Below are 21,242 nucleotides of genomic sequence, written 5' to 3' on the forward strand. Positions count from 1 at the left end.
ATCAATGTACAAACAAATGTAGTCAAGGTGATGAGTAGAGGTAGCCAGTTCAGACTATTGAGACGCCCTGAATCTTTGACAACTCCATCCGTTTCATCTTTTGCTGTTGGGTCCACTTTACTGCCGACTTCTCCAACTTCTTTTACACAAGGTGTGACTTCCCTCTAGTGGCTGAAACCAAAATGGCAAGACATTTGTATTGTACAAAGAGAAATCACATACGGAATGATCTCAATCAAATGTTGCCCATTAATCCATTATAATCATGTACATGTCGGTATGTACAATTACATCAAAACAAATACAGAGAACATTTTAATTTGTTTAGAAATGTTGTCTAAATTGTAGCCCTACAGTTGATGGTAAAAACAGGGATTGATAATCGAAAAGGACAAGAAAAACTACTAATTTAGTACTTTGGACACATACTGTATCGCTCCAAACTCTATATTTTAAAAAGGCATGCCAAAGGTTGATTATGCACTCACTCATTACAGCCTTAAAAATAAACATCACACACACATTCACGCGCACAAACACACACACAGCGCACTCTCTCCCTGGTACAACAGAAAACAATGCAACAAAGGACCCTCTTTCTGCCTTCAGACGCATCTCCCTGCCAGTGCTGTGCCCCACACAGCAAAGAAGATGGAACAGAGAAGTTCGACAAGAGGTACCCAGCAAGGAAGGCCCAGGAAAACAGTGGACAACCCTTATTTGGGGGCAGAATACAGCGTGCAGAAAAATCCTGGATACCGTATGAGAGTGAGAAAAGCGTTAATATTTATTTTGGTATTGTGAAAAGTAATTTATGCTTCTTTCCCCCCCAGCTTAAAAGGGGTGTATGCTAGTCATACAGTGTACATTTGATTAAGATAATTGGTTTACGAACAAATCTTTCAAAAACAAGTAAATTATAGGTAGTTGCTAGAATATTGATCAAGTAGCCTAGGCTATATAGCATAATTTATTGGCTGATAAAAAAAATTGCATTAACCTCTGTGAGGAACAATTTGGATTTAGATGAATGGAAATGGTCAATCCATTATGTTAATTTGATAATGGGAGCGCTGACAATACAAATTAATTGGAACATTTCATGCCCCTTTAGCTGGCCTATTCATTTTTAAATTGACGTGCATTAGGGTTATGTTTTCTTAGGCCCACAACTCCTCCAGTTTTTAACGTCTTATAGTTTATCATGGGCGTGTGCGTCATATTGTGTAGTTAGAGTAAATGGACATTAGGATACAAAGATAAAGCTTTTACAAGTCCCGCCATCCTCCGGTTATAGTCGGGTACCAAATGCGCAGTCGCATGAATTGACGCTACGTTCCTTTTCCGGCTGCATCTGCACAATCCACCAGGAAGTGTGGTGCGATAAATCCTAAACTATTAATCCCTTATACCTGGAGGTAGGAGATAGATATTAGTATGCATTTTGGATGGAATATACCATTTGTGTCGCCTTTCTAATCTACAAATCGGTGTTTTGCAATTCATGCAGGGTAAACATAATACCCTTAACTCCCTGCAAGTTTGGGTTTTTGTGCTGTAGCATTTAGTCCTTCTCACATCTAACCCTGACTGCAATGGGATGCTGCGGTAGCACAGAGGTAAGCTAACGGTTTCCTCCACCCCCATGTTGCATTCATTTAATTGCACCTTAAACATCATGCATGCAACGGCGATTGCACTGCTTATATTGTTGCGACCGCTGGCATCCAATGACAATTCTCACCACCGTAGTCAGATTAGATAAACCTAGGCTATGTTCATCGGGGAAGAGTAGTGGTAATCCTATTATTGAAGCCGAAGAAATATCGAGCTATAACTTGCGACAATGGTTTTATAGTTTAGTTCATTACCACCGACGTCAAGCGACCGCTTGAAAGCAGCTTTGCATACCATAAATAGCTCGTGAGCACCGTTAGCTTTGTAAACAAACCTCTCGCAACGTGCGAGATTTGACGCAATTGAACAGCGCCTTGACAATGAAGAATAGTAGAATATCGTTAAATGTGATTGTTTAACGCAAAGTAATGTTTCACTACATTCGGCCAGTCTATCTACGAAAATAAGATGTCAATGAAATTGCGTGCCATTGTACATTTGTGTGAAATAACATGTGTAGCCTACGGTTTCACATTTGAATTGACAGACACATCGACTGCATCCAATTTGCTAATGTGGCACCGACGATGTTGGTATGTTTTTTTCCAGAGGACAAAGAGAGAATGGAAACCCTTGGAGGATCGAAGTTGCACGGATTTGCCGTGGTTCCTTTTATTTACTGTATTCTGTGTTGGAATGGTAAGTATATATATATATGCCTATTCATTTTACAATTGAAAACGAAGTACAATGTAATACCATAAATGTATGTTAAACCACATTTAAATACAAGGCTCACCTCAATGAAAGTCGTTCAACTCCTCCTATGACACACTTTTTTAAATGCCCAGCTGATTGATTGCCTGACTAGTGGCACCTGTTAGGTTACCACACCTACCACCTTCGCTCAGCCAATTGTCTCCAAGCATGCAGACAATTAACATCTCCTGAAGTTTAAACTTGAAGTGTGCTCAGATGAAACTAACAAACTGATCTGAATAGATATTCAACTCTCAGACCAGGCAATGAAAAAGTGGGAATCAAACATGCAACTGGAATTAGTAGATGGCTACTTGGCCATAGAGAGAGAGAGAGAGAGAGAGAGAGAGAGAGAGAGAGAACACACTATTCAATTTCTGGGATTTGAATCTGAATACTTAAAAACCACTGGTCATTAAACTTTGCAGACAGTCAGGATGGTACATTGCATTAAATACCTGCCAACAATATATTGATACAAATCCATACCCCACTTTCACACAGGCACATATTGCATTGGATGCTAATGCTTGGTAATGCTTCTCTCAGGGGAGTATCTGTGGGTTCACCATCGCCACGGGGGGCGCAGGCCGCCGGGTCTTTGGGTATGACAGCTACGGGAACACCTGCGGCCAACGCAATGAGCAGATCGAAGGGGTCCGGCTGAGTGGACTAGATCAGACAGACAAAAAGTGAGTCTTTCTTACCCACTTCACACACTTCTCTCCCACTTCACACACTTCTATCTTGAAGTGGCAGTGACATTTGCCAAAACCCAACCCTATGTTTACAAACACAAATGGTAGTGCGAATTAGCCCTAATTGAGAAATATTAAGAAATAACTTTGCCCCGTTGCTCATTGGTTCAATAGAAATGTCAAATTGCAGTCATTTTAACCGTGATCTGGACGCTACTGGCATAAATAGAACCTTGAATAAGTATGTAGAGGCCTCAGGAGTAGGACGTTCTGTCACGGTCAACTGTACTTACTGCCTGCACCACCCTCTGGGAACACTGGTATTTCAGCCACTTCATTTGCATTGCATGCTGATTACTTTCCCCTCTTTGGATTGACCGTGTGCTTAATGATTGGCTAGGGGTACCATAGAATTAGGAATTAGAATACCTCCTGTGGTACAGACCTGTGGGTCATCAGCACAGGGTAATTCATTTCTTTTTGGTTTTGCCAGAGTGTCAGTCAAGAGATATTAATGGGTTTGAATTCGCTCTGCTTGATGTTTTTCCTCTTACCGTTTGGCCAGACTGCTGATGAAACAATGGAACATGTCATTTTTCATTGTTTAAAATAATGATGCTAGTTTCTTCCTATTGAACATAGAATTCGTCCATTGTGTTAATGTGTGTATAAATGGTATGCATTGCCCTGCTGCCAATGTTTACAGACACAAGATATAGCTAGTCATAGGGAATGGGGAGAGGGAGAGAAAGTAGCTTGGTATCAGTCAGTGACTATGTAAGTGAACGGAGGTAGACGTTTCTTGAGAGGGTGCTGGCTCACACCAGGAGGACCCTGTCACCCAAATTGTTGTGAAGAAGACTCCGATGTCACTGGCTGGCAGTCTTTTTCTCTCTTTTTGTATTTCTCTCTCCTTTCTCTCTCGCTCACTATTTATGTTTCTTTATTTTTCTTTCTAGGTCTCTGTAGGTTTCTCCCTTCTCTTTCTTTCCATACATCATTGTTTACTTTGTTTCTGCACTGTTGGGTGGTGCAGAGTGCAGACACTGCCTTGTCTCTCTGTCTGTTGGGTGGTGCAGAGTGCAGACACTGCCTTGTCTCTCTGTCTGTTGGGTGGTGCAGAGTGCAGACACTGCCTTGTCTCTCTGTCTGTTGGGTGGTGCAGACACTGCCTTGTCTCTCTGTCTGTTGGGTGGTGCAGACACTGCCTTGTCTCTCTGTCTTTTGGCTGGTGCAGACACTGCCTTGTCTCTCTGTCTGTTGGGTGGTGCAGACACTGCCTTGTCTCTCTGTCTGTTGGGTGGTGCAGACACTGCCTTGTCTCTCTCACTCTTCCTTTGAACAACCACAAACTGGCTGTGTTGCACATAACACCCACCCTTTTAATGTCTCCTGAATGGTGTCTTCAGTCCCATTCTAGAGAGAGTTATACCAACAATGAGTAAACGGATTTCACTTATAGTGTGCTGTTGATGCTTGTGGTAGGGTTGTGTTGTGTAAAGACACACCTGCGGGTAAGGCTATTTAAATGAATAGCTATAGGGATATTGGACCCTTGGTTGTACATGGCTATTGTGTTGATTGATCCCACAGTGACTAGCCTGCCCAGTCTGAAATAATCCCCAAGCTTCTAGTCCTGGGTAATAGTCTGACATGGGTGTCAAAGCTGTGGTTGTATGTTTATTGACAGGCACATGCAAATGTATAGATGGAGGTTTTATCGACAGAACTATTTTGAGATGAAATGGCTTCTGCCCTTGAGAACCTTTTTCAGGCTCACTGGTTAGCTTCCCCGGTCCATAATCATCACATTAGCTAGCAATTATATGCTTCATTAAAGCACCTTGACGGCCCCTCCCAGGATTGGGCTATTGATGTGACTGATACAGACACAGACAGACAGACAGACAGACAGACTGGCGCTGTAGACTGAGACCACTGGATTAATGCTGGCCCCAGCGGCAGTGTGTAGAAGAGTTTGGTGGAGAGGGTGTGAGGCTTGACTGACAGGCCTCGGTGCGAACGCAACCACCTGATGCTGAACTCAATTGAGAAGCCAGCTGTCACGGGATTCAATTAAGGACTACACAGCTGTCAATCCTGTTTCTGTCTCTCTCTCTCACTCTCTCTCTTATTCTTCACCTCACTTCCTTCTCTCTCTTGGTATATCTTCTCTTCATGTCATTAGACCTATGGTGCTTTCAAGACTAATCATGACGTTTGTGTGACCTTCAGGCCGGAATGTCAGAAAGTCAGAGCTCTAGAAAAATGTTCCTAAATTCCTGACTTGGAATTACAAGTTGGATTTGTCCCTTTTGGAACTTGTTTTTTTCCGAGTTCTGAGTTGTCTTGAATGCACTGAAGTCGGACGTCGGAGATTGCCCAGTTCCCAGTTGTTTTGAATGCGGAAATAACAATAACACAGCTGTGATCTTTCTTGGTGGTACTCAGACATTGTTTGTTCGAAAGTGTCTATTTTTGCAATTCTGTGGGCGAAAAAGCCATATAGCATTGCTGGGGTGGATAATGTAATCCTAGCAATGTAGGCCAAGTTGAGGTTATGTTCAATGCTGTTTTCAGTCCTGCCCTCAGCAACCTTTTAAGGTATAGGCTGGTGTCACACAATACAGTCAGTGACAACAAAGTCCGAGCTTAAGGGATAGCTGGTCAGGGTTTATTTGGCTAGTACAGTTAAGCAGCTCCTCCATCATTCACAAGGCAGGGGCCAAATGTAAACAGTACAGCGCATTGACGTATTGTTCTGGCCATGGCAGCTGGTTGATCCAGGATCAGTCTATCCAAGTCTGATCCTAACCTCAGCTGTTAGGAAGAACTGACTTTAGAGAAAGTCAAACTGCCCTCAAATATTCTGATAAATCCAGTGTGACTTGATTTTCATATCTATCTTCCTTTCAACAAGCATGTGTGCAGTGCAAACCACTGTGCCAGCTTATGAATCACCAGAAATTCAAATCTTGTCCATATACTGCTTACAGGGTAAGGAAACAATGTCGTTTTGTAAAATGGGTGAAGTATCCCTTTAACATTTTAGAGGTGGGGGTACTTCAAACTTTGTTGACCTAATAGCAGGAACGGCACCATCTAGTGGTCAGAACCTGGTTATATCAGGATGTCGGTTGGGACATAAAACAAACAACTTCAGTGACTAATTTCTCTGAACAGGAGAAAAAAACATCACCAAATTCACTGAGAATACAATACATAGCATGAAGAATCAGTACTCAGAGCTGCAGCTTCATACTACATGTCAGACACATAATAATGTCTGTAATGGAGTGAATGGAATGGTATCAACCACATGGAAACCATGTGTTTGAGTCGGATACCGTTCCATGTATTCTATTCCAGCCATTACTATGAGCCCGACCTCCCCAATTAAGGTGCCACAACCGCCTGTGTTGTCAGACATAGAGAACTGATACTGGTTGTTGGGGAGGGATTGGTGTGAGGGGTCTGTGGGTGGCTTCTGACAATTTCTTTGGATTCTTAATCATTGTTAGTAGAAGACACTTTTGGTCCAAATTAGATGTTAGGGACTATATTTATTGAATGTTCTATGAATCCTATAAATTAATGTCAAATTTAGGTGCAGTCCATTTCTGAGGTCAAATTATATTTCAACAAAATAATGTTACAGGAATGCTAATCGGATCTGTTTCTAACTACAGAAACGAGTTCAGAACAATCTGAGATGGTGGGTGTCATTACTTGCTGAAATTACATGAAACGACCCGTGTGTGTGTGTGTGTGTGTGTGTGTGTGTGTGTGTGTGTGTGTGTGTGTGTGTGTGTGAGTGAGAGAGAGAGAGGGGGGGGCGTGGGCGAGGTGCCCACCCCCTAGTGTATAAAAGCACCAAGCAGATGGACCACAGTGAAGGATTCTCTTATTGACATGTCCTTGTTCCTTCCACTCTCCGTTCCACTGCCAAGTCCCATGGACCAGTTCCAGGAGCAGCAGCCAAAGGCTCTCTATCTTGTGACATTCTATCATATCTCAGTGGATAAGGTATTGTTGAGGCAGTGGGTTTGCTTTGTCCCCAAAATGAACAGGACATTGAGGGGAGGTGTAGGCTTCTGGGTTTTCCCGGTCATTTTGTGACTATTTTTTTCCTCTCTCAGAATCACATGTTCCCACAATTTCACATCTCGTGACTCATTCCTCATATTTGTGATGGGAAACAGATTTTATTGATAAACTGTTAAACAAATTGCTGAAAATTCTCACATTCCTTGTTACCCATCCCTTATGTAGGTGTTATTGATAAAGAACAGATATTTTGTTGTCTGATTTGTCTGCAGGTATGTGTTCTTCCTGGACCCATGTAACATTGACATAGTGCAGAGGAAGATCAAGTCCATGGCCCTGTGTGTGTCCCTGTGTCCTGATGAAGAGCTGAAGACGTACCAGGACCTCAAGAGATTCGCCATGCACAATGGTGAGTGAGTAGGGCCCCTAGGGAAACAGACTGGACACTGTCAGCCAGTGGTGAATTTAGCATGTAATTCTTGGTGGGGAAAAAAAATTATCATGTGTAATGCACTACCAGCAAATCCACTACACAACACTAAACAATACATTAAATGCACTATAGCCGTGACAAACGGTGCCCACAAACTGTTAGGGCCTACATAAATCTGTTTCAAAACCTTACCAATGCTACACCTGCTATCAGCGGAGCCTTGTCTGGCAGTGAAACAGTTCATTCAGCTTCATTTACTCCCTTTAAAAAAAACATAGCTGATATGGCTGACTTGCTTAAACAAATGAGGTTTCTACTGACAATTTAGATGTACAAACTATGGCATAAGGGGATGACAAGCGTATAAGAGGCCATCAGTAATTTTGATTAAGACATTAATGAGCGAGCTAGGACGGACATAGTCAGTATAAACATTATCCCAGACCCACTCCAATTTGCATACCGCCCAAATAGATCCACAGATGATGCAATCTCTATTGCACTCCACACTGCCCTTTCCCACCTGAACAAAAGGAACACCTATGTGAGAATAATATTCATTGACTACAGCTCAGTGTTCAACACCATAGTACCCTCCAAGCTCATCACTAAGCTAAGGATCCTGGGACTAAACACCTCCCTCTGCAACTGGATCCTGGACTTCCTGACGGGCCACACCCAGGTGTTAAGGGTAGGTAGCAACACATCTACCACGCTGATCCTCAACACTGGAGCCCCCCAGGGGTGCGTGCTCAGTCTCCTCCTGTACTCCCTGTTCACCCACAACTGCATGGCCAGGCACGACTCCAAGACCATCATTAAGTTTGCAGACGACACAACAGTGGTAGGCCTCATCACCGACAATGACGAAACAGCCTATAGGGAGGAGGTCAGAGACCTGGCCAGGTGGTGCCAGAATAACAACCTATCCCTTAACGTAACCAAGACTAAGGAGATGATTGTGGACTACAGGAAAAGGAGGACCGAGCACTCCCCCATTCTCATCGACGGGGCTGTAGTGGAGCAGGTTGAGAGCTTCAAATTCCTTGGTGTCCACATCATCAACAAACTAGAATGGTCCAAACACACCAAGACGGTCGTGAAGAGGGCAAGACAAAGCATATTCTCCCTCAGGAAACAAAAGAAAATTGGCATGGGTCAAATCTCCTCAAAAGGTTCTACAGCTGCAACATCGAGAGCATGACTGGTTGCATCACTGCCTGGTACAGCAATGGCTCGGCCTCCGACCGCAAGGCACTACAGAGGGTAGTAGTACATCATCACCAGTACATCACTGGGGCTAAGTTGCCTGCCATCCAGGACCTCTACATCAGGCTGTGTCTGAGGAAGTCAGTAAAAATTGTCTGACTGTTTTCTCTACTACCGCATGGCAAGCGGTACTGGAGTACCAAGTCTAGGACAAAAAGGATTGCCAGGATGCTGGCCTTCTAGGCAGTTGCAAAGAAAAGTAATATCTGACTGGCCAATAAAAATAAAAGACATTAAGATGGGCAAAAGAACAGACATTGGACAGAGGAACTCTGCCTAGAAGGCCAGCATCCCGGAGTCACCTCTTCACTGTAGACGTTGAGACTGGTGTTTTGTGGGTACTATTTAATGAAGCTGCCATTTTTGAGAACTTGTGAGGCATCTGTTTATCAAACTAGACACTCTAATGTACTTGTCTTCTTGCTCAGCTGTGCACGGGGGCCTCCCACTCTTTCTATTTTGCTTAGTGCCAGTTTGCTCTGTTCTGTGACGGGAGTAGTACACAGCGTTGGACGAGATCTTCAGCTTCTTTGGCAATTTCTCGCATTGGAATAGCCTTCATTTCTCAGAACAAGAGTAGACTGACGAATTTCAGAAGAAAGGTCTTTGTTTCTGGCCATTTTGAGTCTGTAATCGAACCCACAAATGCTGATGCTCCAGATACTCAACTCGTCTAAAGAAACCAGTTTTATTGCTTATTTAATCAGGACAACAGTTTTCAGCTGTGCTAACATAATTGCCAACAGGTTTTCTAATGATCAATTAGCCTTTTAAAATGATAAACTTGGATTAGCTAACACAACATGCCATTGGAACGCAGGAGTGATGGTTGCTGATAATGGGCCTCTGTACGCCTATGTTGATATTTCATTTAAAAATTCAGCTGTTTCCAGCTACAATAGTCATTTACAACATTAACCATGTCTACACTGTATTTCTGATGAATTTGATATTTTAATGGACAATGTGCTTTTCTTTCAAAAACAAAGTTATTTCTAAGTGACTCCAAACTTTTGAACGTGTGTGTGTGTATATATTTATTTATTTTTTTACGCCCTGAATGACAGGTCGCCACTGCTGTCAGCTATATGCTTTTCTGCCATCAAAGCACACAAAAGCATAACACTGACAGCATATTGAATCATTGACGGATTCTCTATTCCTCTCAGTAACTCTCTACTGATAATGCTGTGGACCCCAGCACATACAAGTTATTGATTAGAAAATCTGTTTGACGATTGGTCGTGTTGTGAATTGTTTTGAAAGGAAGCGCTTGCATTTTATTCATCACAATCTCACATCACATCATATCCATGAAGAAAAAAAACAACTCATCACCACAAATTTTTAGATGAGCGGCGGCGTTAAAAAAAAAAAAATAGAAAGATTGTTCCGTTAGAAAAGAGTGCTATGAGGAGCAGTTGTTTCTCACCCCCCCACTCCCATAAACAGAAGGCTACTAGGTCATCGTTCCAGCAGCCATCCATCACGTCATTGACAGTGAATCACTGCCATCCTTTGGAACGACAAACCCTTTCTACAAACACTGACATGACCGTGATCCCGCGTGCCATCTTCCCTTAATACTGTCCTTTCATTCAACACACACTCTGGCACACCAGGCACCTTGGCACATGTGGAGAGCGAACTAGATGAACAAAGGCACCATTAAGGCCAATGCCACCCCTTGCTGTATGGGTACTGTTGTTTGTGCTATCCTAGCCCGTCCTTCAGCCAGGCTTGCGTGTCTCCTGTCAGCACTGTATATACTTATTGTGACACACGCACTCCATGTATGCCCCATGATAGACTGGGCTGGGGTTATGTAACTTTGCCTTCTCCAGAGGTCTTGTGTTCTGATTCTGAATTCCTGTGGCAGTACGCGTAACAGAGTTAAGAACAAGATTGTGTAACGTACTCAGTTGCATGAAGGGAAAAGGATGAAATATAGATCAGCATATGTTGGTTTAGACAACATATTGAGCAATAACTGATCACTTCTGGGGAGACTGATTTTAAATTCAATTGTCCTTATGTTCCTAGGTATGTTTATGGTTTCACTTTCCTGTGTTCAATATCTTTGTATTTCACTCAGGGTCGGAGCTGTGTTCATACGAACTAGCCGGTCACAAATACCCCAGCCTTCCAGAGAGGTTTGACAAATGTCCCAAACTTCCAGTTCCACCAAGGTAGGAAGGCCTAACATTAGGGCTGCATTTCAATAGGCTTAGATTGCTTATTTTCATTCAGGACTTTTACTTCACCAGTCATATAGATTAGATATTACCTCAAAAAAAAAATATATGTACCCCCCTTTCTTAAGTATTCAAACCGGTCATGTTTTAGAGAACCTCCCAGGTCATGTGATCACTGACGTTTGACCTCTACTTCGTTCCATCCCACAGCAAATCTCTCCCGGTGTTCAACCGCTGCACACCGGTGGACATCTCCTGCTATGCCAAGTTTGCAGAGGCTGTGGTGACGTTTGTGAGTGACAACAGCGTGTTGCACAGGTTGATCGGTGGCGTGATTGCCAGCAAGGAGATCATCGTGGGCCTCTGTCTGCTGGCGCTAGGTGATGATCTCATGCTTGTTATCAGCAGTATCTCGGGGATGCTGGATAGAAATAAGCAATATGGCCAAATTTGCACCCATTGGGGAACAAGGTGGAACTACTACCATGCCTATCCAATTGTTTCAGATCTACATGAAGAGCCAGGGGAAGAGGCTAATGGGTTGTTTCTGGACAGGGCCTTAGTCTCTGAACTCAGTGGGAGGGATTGGTCTTGTGAGAGTGAATGACGAAATCTTCATTGTATTTCTGGGGCCCACTAGTCTCTGAGCCTTCCCTAATGTGAGCCAGTAAAGAATAGACCTGCATAGGGAACATCTGTCCTGCTCTAGTGCATTCTGCTGATTTCTCCATATCAGTATGTAGTGTCAGTACATACGCAGTTACTTTAGGTCAGACATCAACGGCGGAGAAACACAGTGCTCGGTGAAAATACAGCAAAGTCATCACATCTTTGAGTCCCCCCTGAGACTGCACTCTTTGGAATGAGAGGAAGGAAGCTTTCAGGTAAAGGGCATAACATGGGAGCCATATGAACTTGTACATTTGGGAGTTAATGCTCAGAGTACATGTGGGTTAGAGTAAGACAAGGTTCTGCTGTGTCAAGGTGGGGAAGGAAAGGGTTTGAATATGGTTAGCTGATCCTCTATCTTCACATGGTGAACTGGTTCTCTTGAGTTCTGATTCGTGGTCAGTTTTGGTTTTGATTCCAAATGGTTGAGGTTAGGGTTGAGGCCCGAGGGCAGGGTTAGCTGATCCTAGATCTGTGTTGTGCTACAGTGCTTTCCATGATCCTAATGCTGATCATCCGCTACATCTCTGCTGTGCTGGTCTGGATCCTCACTGCCATGGTGGTCCTGGGCTCCCTGGGTGAGCTCATTTACCTGTCTCCTGGCCTTACTTCCTGTGCAGTGCTTTTATCAATCAAAATAACAACTGAAAACCGTGCCATAGTTTTGCACCTAACAGTCATTCTATGATAATTTTTGGGACAGTCCTCTTTGCAGGTGTTCAATCTATCATAGAAAGTGTCTCCGTTTTTCTGTAGCGGGCACAAGCATTCTGTGGTGGCTGTACATAGACCACCGGTTAACTGCCAACAAGACCTTTTCTAAAGAGACTGCAGAGACTACGGAGACGAAAGATGCTAAGGAGGAAGCAGAGATGACAAGGGACAATGCCCAGGTGCTTCTGGTGTATGCCATCGCTGCCACCGTATTCACAGTGAGTACAGTTAGTGTTTGGAATGAAAGGGAGACTGGGCAACCAAGCCTTGTAAATTGTGGGTGGAGTGTGTGTGACATTTCAAATTGAATGCCTGGCGCTGCTTTGAAATCTCTTGACTCCTGGCACCTCCCTACTTTTTTACCCCCCCCCTTCTCTTTTTAACCTTCCTCTCACTCTCTCCCACTCCTGTTGGCCATCTTCCATTTGTTTCATCATTCTCTATTACCCCTTGTCTTCCTATGTCCCTTCCACCTTCTCTTGACCTGTTGTTCTCTTCTTCACTCATTTATATCCCTCTCCCTCCTTATTGATCCCAATTTCTCTCGCTCTCTCTCATCCCTCTCTTCCTATACCCTTCTCTCTCTTTCTGTGTGATCCCCCCAGGTGATCCTTCTCCTGCTGATGCTGTTCATGAGGAAACGAGTGGCCCTGACCATCGCCCTGTTCCACGTGGCCGGCAAGGTGTTCATCCACCTGCCGTTGCTCACCCTGCAGCCCTTCTGCACCTTCCTGGCCCTGCTCCTCTTCTGGATGTACTGGGGGCTGGTGCTGCTCTTTCTCGGGACCACCGGTGAGGGAGGGAGGGAGTGGGAGAGGGAGGGAGGGTGGAGGAGGGAGCGGGGCAAGGGTTCTCCTCTTCTGGATGTACTGGGGCCTGGTGTTGCTCTTTCTCGGGACCACCGGTGAGGGAGGGAGTGCGAGAGGGAGGGAGGGTGGAGGAGGGAGCGGGGCAAGGGTTCTCCTCTTCTGGATGTACTGGGGCCTGGTGTTGCTCTTTCTCGGGACCACCGGTGAGGTAGGGAGAGGAAGAGGGGTAGAGAGGGAGGGAGGGAGGGTGGAGGATGGATCGGGGCAATGGTTCTCCTCTTCTGGATGTACTGGGGCCTGGTGTTGATCTTTCTCGGGACCACCGGTGAGGGAGGGAGTGGGAGAGGGGTAGAGAGGGAGGGAGGAGGGAGTGGGGCAATGGTTCTCCTCTTCTGGATGTACTGGGGCCTGGCACTGGAAGCAAAAGTGAGTGAGAGAGAGAATCTTTACAAATGGTAAGTGATGAATTCCAACACAACAGGACACCGCACTAGTACGGTTTAGTTCAGTTTACTGTATTGGCCTTATTCAGGAACTTGTCCAAACTAGTCCCGACCACTAGACTGAGACTGAGATGTCCACCTCAGGGAACCCGGTCCAGAACGAGGAAACAGGTCTGACAGAGTTCCGTCTGACTGGGCCTCTGCAGTACATGACGTGGTACCACGCTGTGGGCCTCATCTGGATCAGTGAGTTCATCCTGGCCTGCCAGCAGATGACTGTCGCTGGGGCTGTGGTCACGTACTACTACACAAGGTCTGACTCTGAAATTATATTTTCATGATTTGTTTATGTACCAACTCTACCTACATGTACATATTACCTCGACTAACTGGTGCCCCCCCACATTGACTCTGTACTGGTTTTACTGTTGCTGTTTAATTATTTGTTACCTTTTATTTTCTATTTTTTTACTTAACACTTATTTTTTCTTAACTTCTTAAAGCATTGTTGGTAAAGGGCTTTTAAGTAAAGCATTTCACTAAGTTCTACACCTGTTGTATTCGGCGCATGTGACATACAATTTGATTTGAAATGTTTATTCTAAAGGATATCGGCTATAAGATTAGTAATAACATTCAATTTTATTGTCTGTCACAGAAGTGTGTTCTGCTAAAACAAAAGTCGAGGAATTTATGGGAATTCCAGAGAGAAGAACAAGAATGTCAATTTAAACTTCTCGGTCTCTTCATTTATTTGGCCTCCATTCTATTCCCCTCTATCCTTTCCTCTGTCTCAGGGACAAGACCAGGCTGCCAGTCACCCCCATCCTGTCGTCAGTGCTGAGACTGATGAGGTACCACCTGGGCACGGTGGCCAAGGGATCCTTCATTATCACCCTGGTCAAGATCCCACGCCTAATGCTCATGTACGTCCACAACCAGCTCAAGGGCAAGGTAAAGCACCCTGTTGACTAACTTCTCTCTCTCTGACATTCATTGTATGGCGAATAATAAAATACTGCATGGTACATACAGTGATGTGCTGTACAAGCTAATCAAGGCTAGCTTGTTCACTTGTCGCCAGTAGATCTTACATTGCTGTCAATGCCAACATTGTTGTGACATGACACCTGCCATCTTCTGTTGCTCTGTTTAGGACAGTTTTAAGAGGAGAGAGGATGTATGTTCAGATGGCTGTTTGAGTTTGACACAGTGCTGGTAACATTAGAGGTGTTGGTTTGGTTAATAAATGGGACATATAATGACTATATATTTGAACTAACTCATTTTGGATAAACATCTGGTAAACCATGTTACTATATTATTATGTCATTTTCTTTACAGGTATGTTTCTTTATTCTCCTTGGAGGGTAATGTGAGTTAGTGTCTGTTGTCCTTAACCTACTGTTTGTTGTCACGTCCCAAGTGTTGCTGCTTGACTTGATCTATGGAGAGACACCTTGCAGCATAATGAATTGAAGGGATAAATTGGCATTAGCTCTCCAGAGTTCTGAGAGTGGAGGTAACTTCACCTGACTAATGCCCTGAACTGTAGGACTACAGTTCAGTTGGGAAGGCCGACAGCAATCTGACTGCCTGCTGCTTTCAGTTTCCACTATCTTTTGGTTTAGCATAGAGATGTGAGAACACTATGTTCTGGAGCTCTGTATGGAACACTTTTGAAAACTATTGTATCTATTTTTGAATAGTGCATCTGATACCTTTCCCCATCTCTCTCTCACACAGGAAAATGCATTTGCTCGCTGCATGTTGAAGACCTGTATCTGCTGTCTGTGGTGTTTGGAGAAGTGCCTCAACTATTTGAATCAGGTAGGAGTGCTTTCCTTCCCCCTAATTGGATATTTGTTTTATATAAATAAAGGATAGATAACAGGTGTAAGTTGGTTTGTGTCCTGCTGGTCTGTTTAGTGACTACAGTCTCTCCTCTCTCTCTGTCTTTAGAATGCGTACGCGGCGACAGCCATCAACAGCACCAGTTTCTGTACGTCGGCGCGCGACGCCTTTGTGATTCTGGTAGAGAACGCTCTGAGGGTGGCCGCCATCAACGCCGTGGGAGACTTTGTTCTCTTCCTGGGCAAGGTGAGGGGGGCAGCTGGGATACTTGAGGGCTTCAGAGTAGTCCCTATTCACTGTTACAGGATCAGATCTACTTTTCAACCCCTTGATGATTAAGGTTAGGATGGCGGTAGGGTAATCTGTTCCTGGATCTGTGGTTAAGGGCAGCCGTTACATTGAGTGTGGGCCTGATTGCGTGGACTCACAAGAGGCTGCTGAGGGGAGAATGGCTCATAATAATGGCCAGAACAGAGTAAACGGAATGGCATCAAACACCTGGAAACCATGTATTTGATACCATTACACTAATTCCATTCCTGCCATTAACACGGGCCCGTCCTCCCCAATTAAGGAGCCACCAACCTCTTGTGGTGTTGACTGTTCAATTGCCTGAATTTGAGGAGTAAAACTTTGACCCTTTGACCCTGAGTGTGTGTTTGTGTGTGTGCGTGGTCAGATCCTGATCGTAACTTCCACAGCGTTCGCCGGCGTACTGCTGCTGAACTACAAGCGGGACTACGCAGAGTGGGTCCTCCCTCTCATCATTGTCTGCCTCTTTGCCTTCCTGGTGGCCCACTGCTTCCTGTCCATCTTCGAGATCGTGGTGGACGTACTCTTCCTCTGCTTCGCCATTGACACCAAATACAACGACGGTACACCGGGCAAGGAGTTCTACATGGACAAAGCCCTGATGGTAATCTACGTGAAGATATGGTATACTGGTGGGATTTTGTTGAAATGGGAAATTATATGTGTATCTATACTGGACAAAAATATAAACGCAACATGTAAAGTGTTGGTCCCATGTTTCATGAGCTGAAATAAAAGATCCCTGAAATGTTCCATATGCACAAAAAGCTTATTTAGCTCAAAGTTTGTGCACTAATTCGTTTACATCCCTGTTAGTGAGCATTTCTCCTTTGCCAAGGTAATCCATCCACCTGACAGGTGTGGCATATCACGCTCCCTCAACTTGAGACATCTGTGTCATTGTGTTGTGACAAAGCTGCACATTTTAGTGGCCCTTTATTGTCCCCAGCACAAGGTGCACCTGTGTAATGATTATGCTCTTTAATCAGCTTCTTGATAAGCCACATCTGTCAGGTGGATGGATTATCTTGGCATAGGAGAAATGCTCACTAACAGGGTTGTAAACAGATTTGTACACATAATTGAAGAGAAATACCATTTTTGTACATATGGAACATTTCTGGAATCTTTTATTTCAGCTCATGAAATATATGACCAACATTACATGTTCCGTTTAAATTTTGTTCAGTCTAGGTTTTTGTTTTTCTACACTTAAGCTAAGGATTCTGTGGTTTAATGATGAAGGTAATGCATTCATTTACATTGTTTTCATTTTAGCAGACTTACAATAGTGAGTGCATACAGTTTTATATTTTTTCTTTCATACTGGTACCCAATGGGAATCGAACCCACAACCCTGGAGTTGCAGGTGCCATGCTCTACCAACTGAGCCAGACGGGACCATTCACATGATATATTAAGTGTATATTAACCGACACTGGTGCGTTTCAGCACATGGTATGACACTCCTTTCCATCTCTTCCTGCAGGAGTTCGTGGAAAACAGCAGGAAGTTGGAACGGGTGGTGGAGCGAGGGCGGAGCCGCCCCACTGAAGCGGTGTCGGTGGAGGGGCCGGAGATGAAGCCCATGGTGAGTGACAGTGGAGAGGGCGGTGACACTGAGGTGGGCTGGGGCTTGGACGGAGGCGGGGGAGAGTGGGAGGAGCTGCAGGAGTTCCATGTGTACTACCTCCTGGTAGGGGTGCTGGTGGACTGGGCCCTGGGGGAGCAGTGTACCATGGTCTCCTTGATCCTCTGCCTGACCGAGGACGTGGTCCTCTTCTTCTGCGTCTACCTGCCCACCTCCACACTCGTGCTCTTCGCCATGCTGCTCCAGAAACCCTCCCCCGTCGTCGTGCCTCAGCCACAACCAAAGGCACAGACGCCGTCGCCATCTAGATCGTTGTCTTCGCATGCTAGCTAAAGCATGCTAACGAACTTACCACAACAGCATCTTGCTCACCCTCATCTCTAATAACTCTTCTCAAACTATTCCATCCCTCTTTTTTTTTTTTTTACTGTTTTTTGTTTTGCTTGCCTGTCATCTCCTGGCCATCTTTAACCTGAAGTGTAAATTAGTTGTTTTTTTTGTGCCTTTACACCATGGTGCTTTTTGGTAAATAGGGGCATGTCTGGTAGCTCTTCTGTCAGCTTAGAAAGATGGTGGGGGGATGAACACAAAGAAACAGTATGCCATGAACAGTCCACCCCCCCCCCCCCTAAAGTAAACAGCAGTGAGAAACAACAACGCCAGACTGCTGATGCATTGCTAAAAAGGGACCAATGGGAAGATGGATATAGGACTTTTTTTTGCCTGTCTATTGTACGGTGCTGCTGGATTTCCATTTACTGCTGGAATTATTTAAAGCACCGTTAGGCGCTACTGAAGTTGGCAACTATCTGTTTACTTGTAGATTTGGCCTTTTCTTATCTCCTAGATACTCAGAGCATTATGGGTAAAGTTATTCTTGTAATTTTGTAGTTAAGAGGTAGAAGTATCTCCCTCAGTAGTTTGAAAATAATAAGCTATGTGTATTAGTCATAATGTACAATCATTGTTGATAACCGCAAGCAAGTCAGCTTTGGCCCAAGGATATACAGGCATATCCCTCAGCCCTCCTCTGAGTGTCCCTCAGCTTTCAGGTCACAAGATGGATCTTAACATCACCACTCCACTGCATGGCTTCCATTTTGTTTTCCATACCATTTTCTCATCCATACATTTCCAAGCTTTTTTAAAAATCTAGCCCTTTTCCCACCCATTCATTATTTTACCATGGAAGTACTTTTTTCAATGACTGCATGTGATGCTGTGAATGGAGTAATAAGACTTGAATAACTTTGCTTTCCAGGCTCCAGGAACAAGTTCAGCTTGACCAAAATCACCTAAAGGGACTTTTTTTTAAAGACATTCCAAAATGTTTATTTTTACCAATGTGTAACATGTTTACTATGGTTTCACTCCAGGGATACAATATTTTAATAAGAAACTGTAAAAAAATATATAACAATGTAATGAAGCACTTTATATTGAAGCGCTGCATATTTTAAAAGGCTGATGCATTTTTCGTAGTGATATCCTTTTTTATAAGACAAAGAATTGCCATCTAGTCAAACACAGTACTAAAATGTATTGAATCACTGGGTTGTCAACGTTTTGCATAACAAGTTTGCCTTTTGGTTGGACTTCTCGATCAGCGTGATACTTATTCATCATGCAATGATAGCACTTAGATGTGTTTTTAATCAACCACTGAAACTTAAGTACGTTAGACTCACGTTTGCATTTGAATTCAATCTGCATCATGGAAGAGTGTTATTTTGTTTTGAAAGATGTATTTTTTTACCAGTGAGTGTAGGGGATTCTTTTTGCATCTTGCAGTGTGATTTTTGGGATGTGCAGAAACAGAGGATGTGATCATACAACTGTGTTACAGCAGGAGGAAGACAACTTGTAGTTCCCATGGTTTGGAGGGACACAGAGACAAAGTTACTGCGATTTGCAAGTCTACCCCCCCCCCCACTACACCTGGGCACTTAGATCTACAAGGGACCATGAAGTTTAGGGGTAGGGACTAAGAGTTCATTATGAACTGGGCATGACATTTACAGAGAAATATCCAGAGGGCTGCAAAGGCTGTTGCTTTTCTTACTCAACCAATTGTCCCCTAGTTTGACTCACTTGGTTCCTCTATCAAACCAGTCAGTCATTGTTGGGATTGATGGACAATGTACATTTGACCTAATCAGGTGAGTTGTAACGAGTCCTCTTCCACTGAAGTCTCAGTAGGAAGTGAACTCAGACTTTGCAGTCCTCGAGCAATAACGCAACACCATGTAGTATTTACCGCTATAAAAATGTCTTCCTACTTGCACTACAGCTTTTAAAGACGAAGGTTCCTGGCAGAGAGCGATCATCTGATGTTGGGTGGGTGGTGGGGGGGGGGGGGGTGGACACACTCTCACTTTGCCTTAACCGGTTCCATAGGCTGTGCCCCCCCATCTTATTGGTTAATGACGGGACTCCTCAGTTTAACTTGGGGGTGGGGTGGTAGAAGTGCTGTAAGCCTTAAGTCCCCTCTTCTCTCTGCAGTAGATTTGTATTTGATACCCAGAGTACTGAATCCATTGGAGCGACTGAAGAACAACTTTGACCCCCCCCTTTTTTCTTTTATTTATCTAGGTGAGAAAAACAAAAAGAGCATTTGTGAAGGGTTTCAGAATGGTATGAATTGCACATGATTTATGCAGTTATTTTGTATCGAGAGTTTGTGTTGATAAGACTGAATAGTATTCTGATATTGTGACGTGACCCTGGCGGATATGTTGAAGGGAGAGATGGCTGTGACTGTTCACATGATAACCTTTTCATTTTCAGCTTCTCGTGTGAGAGAATGACAAGCACCAGCCATCCTTCACAACACCATTGTTAATGTTTCAAAACAGGAAAACAAGTCTGTTGGTGCGCTTTTCTCCGGGAATACACTACTAGACCGTACACTGATGTACCTATGAAATATTAAAGAGCATGTATTTAGAAAAAAAATGGTCAAGCCGAATTAACATTGCCGCAGAACCCCATTGCGCAAAGCATGTTAAGAATTGCACTAAGATGGTATTCATTTAAACACTGATCAATTTAAAGTATCTGTAAAATATTTATAGTTGAATGACTAGCTGTCAGTCAGTACAATGTAGAGATGTTTTTTAAAATGTTTCAGAGGATGGAACATTCCCCAAGTGAGAGAACCTGCCCAGTGCAATCAAGGAATCCACTTAAGGCACAGGACAGACTGATAACTAAACAGCATTTCTCTGAAAACGACATGTCATTCATGAGTACATTCGTATGAAAGAGTTTGGGTACCCCTGACAATTTCCATGATTTCCATTTATAAATAATGGGGTGTTTGGGTCAGTAGTTTCATTTTGATCTATCAAATAACTGATGGATACAGTAATATTTCAGTAGTAAAATGAGGTTTATTGGATTAACAGAAAATGTGCAATATGCATATAAACAAAATTAGACCGGTGCATAAATTTGGGCACCCCAATAGACATATCATATCAATATTTAATAGAGCCTCCTTTTGCTAAAGTAACAGCCTCTAGACGCTTCCCATAGCCTCTGAGTGTCTGGATTCTGGATGAAGGTATTTTGGACCATTCCTCCTTACAAAACATCTCCAGTTAGGTTTGATGGTTGCCGAGCATGGACACTCCGCTTCAAATCATCCCACAGATTCTCAATGATATTCAGGTCTGGGATGGCCATTCCAGAACATTGAACTTGTTCCTCTGCATAAATGCCTGTGTAGATTTTGAGCAGTGTTTTGGGTCGTTGTCTTGAAATATCCAGCCCCGGCGTAACTTCAACTCTGTCACTGATTTTTCAACATTATTCCCAAGAATCTGCTGAT

General features: G+C 43.8%; 1 protein-coding gene across 2 annotated transcripts; it reads left to right on the top strand.

The window, feature by feature from the left end:
- Positions 1–651: 651 nt before the first annotated feature.
- LOC135526446 (choline transporter-like protein 1) lies at positions 652–19,748 on the top strand. 2 transcript variants are annotated; one of them, XM_064954825.1, is made up of 16 exons: positions 652–768; positions 2,227–2,316; positions 2,926–3,068; positions 7,394–7,530; positions 10,919–11,012; positions 11,229–11,398; positions 12,176–12,265; positions 12,444–12,619; positions 13,007–13,193; positions 13,798–13,966; positions 14,451–14,607; positions 15,400–15,483; positions 15,616–15,753; positions 16,187–16,423; positions 17,309–17,410; positions 18,672–19,748. In XM_064954825.1, the coding sequence occupies exons 1-16, from the start codon at positions 652–654 to the stop codon at positions 18,693–18,695; spliced, it is 2,115 nt and encodes a 704-aa protein (XP_064810897.1). In that variant the 3' UTR covers positions 18,696–19,748. The 2 variants fall into 2 exon arrangements, with proteins under 2 accessions (XP_064810897.1, XP_064810898.1); XM_064954826.1 differs by lacking the exon at positions 652–768 and adding an exon at positions 1,345–1,619.
- Positions 19,749–21,242: the final 1,494 nt, after the last annotated feature.

This window comes from Oncorhynchus masou, chromosome 32 (genome assembly GCF_036934945.1).
Source record: "Oncorhynchus masou masou isolate Uvic2021 chromosome 32, UVic_Omas_1.1, whole genome shotgun sequence".
Lineage (NCBI taxonomy): Eukaryota > Metazoa > Chordata > Actinopteri > Salmoniformes > Salmonidae > Oncorhynchus > Oncorhynchus masou.